The 8,981-nt window shown below is 42.0% G+C and overlaps 2 protein-coding genes across 2 annotated transcripts in view; both read right to left on the minus strand.

Moving 5' to 3' along the window:
• Positions 1 to 50: 50 nt before the first annotated feature.
• ftsj3 (FtsJ RNA 2'-O-methyltransferase 3) lies at positions 51 to 7,669 on the minus strand. Its single transcript, XM_034531289.1, has 21 exons — positions 7,478 to 7,669; positions 7,196 to 7,301; positions 6,648 to 6,694; positions 6,420 to 6,499; positions 6,073 to 6,172; positions 5,587 to 5,781; positions 5,387 to 5,502; positions 5,117 to 5,221; positions 4,714 to 4,814; positions 4,520 to 4,606; positions 4,262 to 4,411; positions 3,874 to 4,009; positions 3,428 to 3,615; positions 3,146 to 3,260; positions 2,882 to 2,963; positions 2,598 to 2,745; positions 2,381 to 2,478; positions 2,167 to 2,269; positions 1,128 to 1,311; positions 826 to 920; positions 51 to 702 (listed from the first exon to the last, which is right to left on the minus strand). Exons 1-21 carry the CDS (start codon positions 7,542 to 7,544, stop codon positions 450 to 452), a joined length of 2,556 nt encoding a protein of 851 aa, XP_034387180.1. The 5' UTR covers positions 7,545 to 7,669; the 3' UTR covers positions 51 to 449.
• Positions 7,670 to 8,581: 912 nt separating this feature from the next.
• The window catches only part of plaat1 (phospholipase A and acyltransferase 1), a 3,258-nt gene continuing 2,858 nt past the window's right edge, over positions 8,582 to 8,981 (minus strand). Inside the window, exon 5 of the mRNA XM_034530971.1 lies at positions 8,582 to 8,772. Coding sequence (XP_034386862.1) covers positions 8,671 to 8,772 — 102 coding nt within the window. The 3' untranslated portion in view covers positions 8,582 to 8,670. The remainder of the gene's footprint in view (positions 8,773 to 8,981) is intronic.

Below are 8,981 nucleotides of genomic sequence, written 5' to 3' on the forward strand. Positions count from 1 at the left end.
CTGCTACATCTGTTCACCGAAAACTGATTTTTTTTAAAACACAAGAAACACTGAATTGAAGATTTGTTTATTTATTGCAAAAATGTGTATGGCATATTTACATTAATAGCAACATTTCTTAACCCCTTTACTAGGTTTTACTTTAGTTTCGGCCATTTACATTTAGGCTGTTCAGTGAAAGCACTTTGATTACAGAGTTCAAGACAAATCATCTACATCTTCAGAAAGACAGCCTTTAAAATACCACATCAAGGAGTTTCAGAAACCTCAGCAAAAGTTGCTAAAAAAGAGGGCATCGTGCGAACGAACACAAGTCATTTTAGCCTCCGTACATGACAGGAGCCTGTGGAGGCATCTTAGCTCACAAAGCTCCATAAAAGCTGAATAGCAACACGAGACCAGGCCCTGTTTAATAGTTAGAAAGGCAAGAGAGCATTACAGGTTTAAATTTATCTTCCCTTTCGCCCTTTACCACCCTTCATCCCTCCTTTGCCACCCTTTGCCTGTCCTCTTCCTTTGCCCCCTTTAGATTTTTGTTCTTTCCTCTGCATCCCACGCATGTCCTTCTTCATGCGACCATCCACCACTTTGAAGGCTCCCTTAACGCCGGCGGGCCGCCTCACTTTCTTACCAGCTCCCTTCTTGGACACAAGATAGGTCACTTCTCTCTTCTCCTTCCCCAGGCCGGCTTTCTTGTAGATACTGACAGAATGGGAAAAAGATTAGAAATGACAATACAATTGTCCCGTCTGAAGCATTGCATTTAGGTTCATGGAGTCATCATTTTCTTGGTGCAACTCCAACCCTTCAGATATGATGCCATACCTCTTAAGCTGAGACATTTTCTCCCTCTCAGAGATGTCCACTGTGTCGACAACTGCTTCCGCTTTCTTCTTGGCCTGATCCATCTTCTTCAGCATCTGGAAACGTCATGGAAAAACCAACAAATCAAGATCAACGGAAATTTGCTCGAAGTTCCCTATAACTGGAAAGGTTTTAGTTTGTTCCCCCCCACCCCCCCATCTTGAAACTGATCTATCCCCTGTAGTGATTTCAATCATGATCTAGTTTTATGCTTCAACCATTTTCCATCAACTGTTGCCCCCTTTATTTGTTCCCGTTCTTACCCTCCTCTTCTTCCTGGCCTTAGCTTCAGCCACTCGCTTGATGGGTCTGGCATCGATCTCCTTCCATTTTTGTTTGTACTCCTCCACCATCTCCTTGGTGACCGGCACCGGCTTCTTCCGGTGTTTACGTTCGTCGTCCAGAAACCACTCCGGTACCTCCCACTGCTGCTCGGAGATAGCAAACCTGCAGGAGCATACAATCAGCTTGCTGTACTGGCATCTTTAAAACATTTACACGTTTTAAAATTAGATGTGTAAATTGAAGGCTGATACAAACACTGTGTGGTTAATGCACGTGGCCACATATTTTACTAGTAAGGAAAATCACTTTTTCAAATAAGTCTGGTGTTATTCTGAATTTCCCATAGTGTCCTCTGGCACTCAACTCTAATAAACTAATTTCTGGATGTCGGTGAGCCTCTGTGGCCTGAATAAAATTCAGCAAAATCAGTGCACAAACGAAACTGATGTGAGGAAAGCAAGCAAACAAGTAAAGTCAAAAGGACACACAGAAGGTTCTTCTCATTTAATCATTCCAATAAGCAAATGTTGGCAACATGGCCACCTGGAGGGAAGCTAACTGATGAGCGAGAGTGGTGTGAAAACGATGGGCAATTGTGGTTTGTTTTTAATATACGTATCATTACGGCATGTATATCCACTGTCGTAGGTCTTCTGGGTTCCCTTTTTTGAACGACGAATACGTACTACAGCCACCAAATGGCATGCAGAATTTTTTCCTCATGCAGGTGTAGAACGTAGGCCGTAGTTGTTGCGCTGTGTTCAAGTACAACTTTTGGGCCAAGACCGGCAAGTTGAGGCGTCGCAACAGTCTACCCTTTTCGCTGATGTCGGTCTTTCATGTCGGTTCGGTGGGTCTGAGCCCTTGAGCCTTTTTGTTTCGACTGATCTATACAAAACTGTATACATTTTTCGCAAGTTACACATCTGGTGCACCAGCGAGTATTTTCAGCAGCAGGACTTTGTATGTGGGAGTGAGTACACATGGAAATACCACACATACACCACACATACACACCTGTGGAAGGAGCCGTCCAACAGGTCCCTGGCTCTCTTCTTAGACGTAGCAATCAGACAGCCGAGGGCCATGCCCTCTGCATCCAGGATCCTGGCTTTCTTACCTGAGGAGCAAAGAAACCAAAAGAAGTTAGACAAAAACATGAAGCAAAGTTAGGATTTGTGTAAGTTAGAGATCACCAACTTAAACCTGAAATAATGTTTCATATACTTACTGGTGCTTTCGACAGGAACAACCTGGAAGCCAGTTTCCTTGGCCCCTTCTGACATCCCACCAGCCCCTTCAGTGACCTGCTTCATCTTGGTAATCTCCCTGGAACAAGCAGCAACATATTTGATTATTTATTTGTATGTTTAGAAAAATCCAGTTGGATCCATTATATAATATTTTGAACAGAAAACAGCCTAGACAAACAGTAAATATCGTTTTACTTCTCATCATCGGTGTCGTCATCTGAGTCGTCAGTTTCATCCTTAGCTTCCTTTAAAGGTACCGCCTTTTCCTCCTCTCGCAGAGCATCCTTTTTTTCTTCCTCTTTCTCCTCCTCCACCGCTTCAGCTTTCCTCTTTTTACCTTTTACTAAAGAAGATCCAAAACTATAATTATTGTGTTAGTCCCAGATTGAGGAGAGCTACTAATATTATATCCTCAATTTATGTCCATTTTATGATGAACATGTGTAAATAAATGAATGAGAAACAGGGGAGACTATTACTGGCTTGTTTGTTCTGAAGCAACTCAGTCTGTTGGAGTTCACTCTCTGCATCTCCTTCCAGGCCGATCTCAGAGAATATGCCCTACAAATCAAAAGGATGGCAGGGTCAAAGGTCACAGAGATATTAACTCATTTGCATGTGCAGAACCTAAGGGGGAAAAGGCCGGTGACAAATCATGATACAACACCAGTTAGTGTTATGGTCAACATGAATATTCTATACTATGTACACATCTATCACATTATGGGCACAAGTGGACAAACCTTGCTGAACCACAGGTTGGTCTCTCGTTGCTTCTTCTCATCCTTTCCCTCCAGTTCCACCAGCAGGCCACTATCCTGCCCTTCATCTTCCTCCTCTTCTTCAGCAAACTTGACTCTGAAAACCACAGACACAAATAAGCAAAAAATAAATAGAACAATTCATTACCGATAGTATGACCGTTGTCTTTTTTTTCTGTGAGAGCAGGACATTATTTACAAAACATTACAGGAACAGAATTTCAAATGATAGACTTGACTTTCATGCAAATTAACTTCACTTACTTTTTCTTTGGTGCCTTCATTTCTAGTTCTTGCTGTCTCAGCTCGACCTCTTCCAGGTCATCATCGTCTAAATCAGAGGCCAGGGAGATTTTATCCGCCTCGTCATCCTCAGACAGGTGGAAGTAGTCATCATCTTCTGCCAGGTTTTCTGCAGCCCGCATGTCCCCTTTGGCTAAATCAGCCAGAGCCTGATGGAGACGTGATGAGCAAAGTAGCATCAAATTAGCATTGGGGAAAATAGGCCAGAATCTTTTTTTGCTTGTGTCCTCAACCACTTTTGGCAGGAGACATTAGAGATGGGACGACAATATCTGTACCAAAACTGCAAACTGATGCCAGCCAATAACATAAATCACCAAACAGAATTAAGTCTACATAAAGGATTTTGCCAACCCACCCCGAGGGGGAGGTTTACATCCTTGTGCGTGCGTCTGTCTCGTCTTCACCTGTTTCTTCTTTATAGCGCTGAGTGAGAACATGGATGAGTCGTGGGAATCTGCTATGGAGACGCCAGGCAGGTCCATCTTCAGCTCCACCCGCTCCCTCTGCTTCCTCCGCTCCTTCAGAAGCTTCTTTTTCTTTCTGTTGTCATACAAACTCTATTTTATCAAGAAATCTTAACACCGTGTGTTGCAATTTCTTATTTTTCCACTAAAACCACATCAAATGCAAGAGGTGATCAAGATGATAAGTCTTTCAAAGTGCTGCAGGTTCATTCAGCAATAGTTCTGAATCGTTTTCTTCACAAACCAGCCTGTGATGCAACAGATAGTTGGAGAAAATTAATTCCTTAGAAGAAAGAAAATAGTAATCCTGAACAACTTTGTGTCGTACCGTTTGAGCTCCGATACCTCCTCAGCTTTCAGTTCTGCCAGTTTCTTTTCCATTTCTTTCTCCTCATCTTCCTCTTCCTCTTCTCCCTCCTTTTTTTTTTTTTTGTCTGGTTCATCCTCAAAACCCCCCTTTTCTTCATCAGAACTTAAGCTAAAAACAAAGCAAAGAGGATGTTATTATTATTCTGACATGACACAATCTGACAAAAACATGAACATATTTCAGTGGCTTTTTATAAATGTGCTGCAAAGACTTTACTTGATCTCCGGGTCAAGCGGTTTGGCCTCCCCCTTCAGTTTTTTGGCCAGGAACCTCCTCAGCGTGGCCCTCCATGTCAGCAGCAGGCTGCAGGTGTGAGGACGGAGGAAAGAAGCACACACATGCATGATTTACTCATTTAAATGTACATCTTTTTTCTCGAAAAACAAAACTGCACTGACAAACTGACTTACCGGAGCTCTTTGCGGCCCAAGACTTTGATGTCACGACAACACTCCCTTATCTCAATACTGGTGGCTGGGTGAAACTCCAGGTCTGTGTTGTCAAAGGTGATCTGAGTGAAGAAGACAGAGGGAGATTGGAAAAACAGGAGGGCCATTACTTAGCTTGATCTCTCTTGCCTCTTCTCTCCCTGAGGTCAGTCATTGTACATTGCATTCTGTGGACTGTAAATCTAAATAACAGGATCCAGGTCCAGGATAATTAATCATACATCTTTCACTTCCCTCAACATCCTACCTCTACAGCTGCAATGTACAGTATATACACACACACAACAGGATTTTCTATGAAATGGCAGAAAGTGTGGACTTCAGCATCAGTCTTTGACAAGGTAAAGTAAGATAGAGATCTCACTTCACTGGCTTTGTCCAGGAAGTCTACGGCGTTTTCTGCTTTCAGAAAGGACGTCACTGTGAAACTGTAGTGGAGTGTAAGATCACCATCTTTGTATCCCTCCGCCTGGAACAAAAGAGTAGCAGCTTCATCAGTAAGGAATGCAATATGGCATGTCACATGTAACTAGCTATTCAGGACACTACAGGAAATCATGTGGAAATATGGTCTTCTGAACAGGTCATTGTTCAAGCTCATCCTGTATTCCACCATGTCATATAGCGTACATGCCTTTGGTTTCTTGACAGGAATCAGCTCCTTCACCGTTTTGGCCTGCACCTCCACCTCTTTGAATGCATGTTTGGGGTCAAAGAACCTACTGTCAATTTTGTCTGGGGCAAGAAAACCTGGAAGGAAAAGATACATTGTATTTAGTTAAGCTATTACTGCAGAAGTGTAGTAGGAATTTCTTCTTCCTAGCTGCCACTGACCCTGACAGACGACAAAGATCTCGGCGGACTCGTTTCTCGACGCCTGCGGCTTGGTGGCCTGCACCTTCTTGAAGAACTGCTGGAAGATCCAGAGCAGTGGCTGATAGTCTTTGGAGCGGAAGACTTTCGTGACGAAAGTGCCACCTTTGGTTAGAAACTCAGCGGCCAACTTCATGGCCATGAGGGTCAAATGAGCTGAAGGTTAAGTGGGGATCAAAAGGAGATTTTGAGACATTTGGTTCAATTGCGATCCTTTACAACAGGTGGGTGTGCCTCTTATAAATACAGGGATGTGGCCGAGACACACGCACTGAAATAATGGTAAATACAACTCATTTTCAATATACTATATAATGCTGAACCAAAGAACAAAACTGTATTGTAACGTGTATTTTGATCTGAACTGGGTGATCTGAACTGTAAATCCTGACTTATGAAGATGTGTGACTGGACATTTCTTGACACTTTTGCTTCAGTGGCACCTACCTTGTGTGAAGGCATCATGTTGCCAGTTGGCTCCCACATTTGGGGCTCCGTCATTTAGCACAACGTCGACCTTCCATGTCTGCAGTTCCTTTCGTATAGCCTGTATTCGATAGAGAAAGTATCTCACTTAAATACATGTTGAAAACGTTCCTACAGTTTGTCATTTTGGATAAATGTGATGCTTGGTATACAGTGCAGGTGTTTAATGCCATGACAGAACCATCTGTGTCTCCAGTGTCATTTGTTTGCGGGACTACATTGGTTATTCCTTGTATATTAGTGTATGCCGCACCGCAGCCAGGACTGACGTTTGATTTCCTTCAGTGACGTGCTGAACTCTGCCTCACCTGTCTGCATTTGTCACTGGTGATGTCTTCTTGCAGCGCCACCACATTGGGGATGGGCCTGATGGGCACCAGGTCAACACCTGACAGGAAGAAACACCGTTTAAAAAAAAACTTTCCTCACAGTATCCCGGGAATGAAAATTAAATTGCAAAACTACTGAATTCCAAAGCCTGAGCAGAGGCAGAACAATTTATTAACAGTTAATCATATTAATGACATCCAACTCACCAATAATAAGACTTGATACTGGCATAAACTTGGTCGCCACCTGCAACCTGCAAAAATATTTTGATTCATGAGTGTATTCTTGTGCAAACTATATTCCACAACTTACATTTCACTAATCTTTCTTCCTAGGCAGAGCATACAAATACATAGCCACATGTTGCACTTCAACACTGATTACATTCCTCAGGGAAATCCTCAAATGGGAACATATTTTTATAAGTAGGCTGTGTATCTTCAAAGATAATTGCATCATTGCTGGAGGAGTCTTGTTGCCCTTAGTCCAACTGTCCAATGAGGGCATTTGTAAATTATACAGTGAACAACTCTAAATTAATATTGGAGGGTTGAACTACCATTTGTACAGAGACACAAGGGAATTACAGATGATATAGCTTACAGAAGACTGTATTTACATGTTTGACGGGAAATAATTAACCAGTGATCTAAAATTAGATAATATTTTTTACTCCACAGTTTAGGCCCCCATGATTTAAACCCCGGGCGTGTTGCACGACACGTTAAATAGCATGTGATGGCAGGCAGCTCACCATCCACCAGGAGCGGCACACAGGTCGACCAAAGCTCTGGCTTTCTGTAGAAACTGAAATTTACGGTTGAGCTGTATGAGTTTGAAGGAGGAACGAGAGCGATAACCTGAAAAAGACCAAACATAATGTTACCAGACAACTGACACTCTGAAATCCGCATGCAGCACACCTTCATGTAGCGTTGGTGAGTTAGCTAGCAACCCGGCTAATGACGCTAGCATCTATCTACTCTACTCCTTGACTGTCTCCAGACTGCTATGTTTTCAAAGAGTGGTACTCTACCTGTTTCTTTCGCCAAATGGTAGAATTTATCCTTTCTGGCTTTTCCTACTTTGAGTTTCTTCCCCATATTTGTCGATGTGTTTTTTCTACGTTGTACTCTGAAACGAAAAAAATTACACTCGAGTCGAAACGTCCACGAAAACAACACGTGCGATTATCTCGACGCAGACATTTCACGTCACGCTGCGCGTTGTTTCTTCTTCTTCTATGTTTCCCTGTGTTTTACGGGACGTTGCCGACACCTGCTGTCTGTACCGCAGAGCTGAGCCGTGTAATAATTAAAAAGCTCTGCCACAGGTGAAATCAAACAATAAGAAGTCAAACGCAGTTACTATTACTGTGCTTCCATTCAATTATTTATTTAGAGCTGCTTTTCACTTTAATCCTGACATTGTTTTAAAGGAAAATGTTGTACTTTTTAGCCCACCACATGTTACTGAATGCTACGACCTTTCTGATTCAGTTGTTCAGTACCAAACATGTAAAGTAAAACAATTAATAGATTTATTGCAGTATTTCCAACAGTAACAATAGTTAAGAAAGTAGCCTCCTGAAAGTGCTATATATTGCACAATGATGCAGTTACGGGCAAGTTCCTCTAAATCACAAAAATAACATTGGCCTACTTTTCTTATAGTGCAATCTATATTTTATCTAGATATACAAATAAACCTTAATTTGTGAATGTTTTGAGATAGACTACATGTGAGACGTCAACCACTAACTCCCCAATAGAATAGTGATAGTGAAAAGATTTGGGTTTTTGGAGATTCAAATTCAGCAGGAATGTGTGTCTCTCTAGAAACAGTGTTCATGTTACTCCGGATAATCCACACACTCTATGGTGAACAGTGGGCTAAGCAAGAGAAGCAGCTCCTTTGCATTATGGTGGCCGCATGAATCTCAGCAAGAACTGTCGGCGTGACCGGATACCAGTAAAGGTTAATTTTTTTTTAATGATTGAAATTTGGGTAAAGCAAATTCAGCAATTTCACACTCCAAGCTTCATATTTATTAATATTTGACCAACAAACACCGTTGAAATCAATTGGTGTAAACTATATGAGGATAGTTTATGATCAAGTAACACAATCATTTCCGTTTTCATTTTGTATTTATTTAGATTTGTATTTATTTTCATCACAGCCGCAGGAATGTTGGGAGACAACACCCTGCAGTGAAGAACACAGCTGTCAGAAAGGCCTGTTTCTGGATCGTGTGTTGATCAGTCCCAGGACAGAGAAGGCACTGGCTGCTGCCGTCACCAAACTGATGGCCCCAATGGCCCGTGTAGCCTGAGGAGACAAGGAGGAAAAGTGGAGGTGGACTAAATGTTACCGTGATCTGAAAGATATTTAATAACATACTGTGCTTTTCTTGAATATGTTACCAGTCTTTGTAACATACTCAGGAATGAACAGCACATATGTTTGAGAAGTTTATATAAATGTTTTGATATTTTTTCCACCTAAAAACGGTCACAAAATCATGGGAAACTTTATTA

Source organism: Cyclopterus lumpus, chromosome 4 (assembly GCF_009769545.1).
Source record: "Cyclopterus lumpus isolate fCycLum1 chromosome 4, fCycLum1.pri, whole genome shotgun sequence".
Lineage (NCBI taxonomy): Eukaryota > Metazoa > Chordata > Actinopteri > Perciformes > Cyclopteridae > Cyclopterus > Cyclopterus lumpus.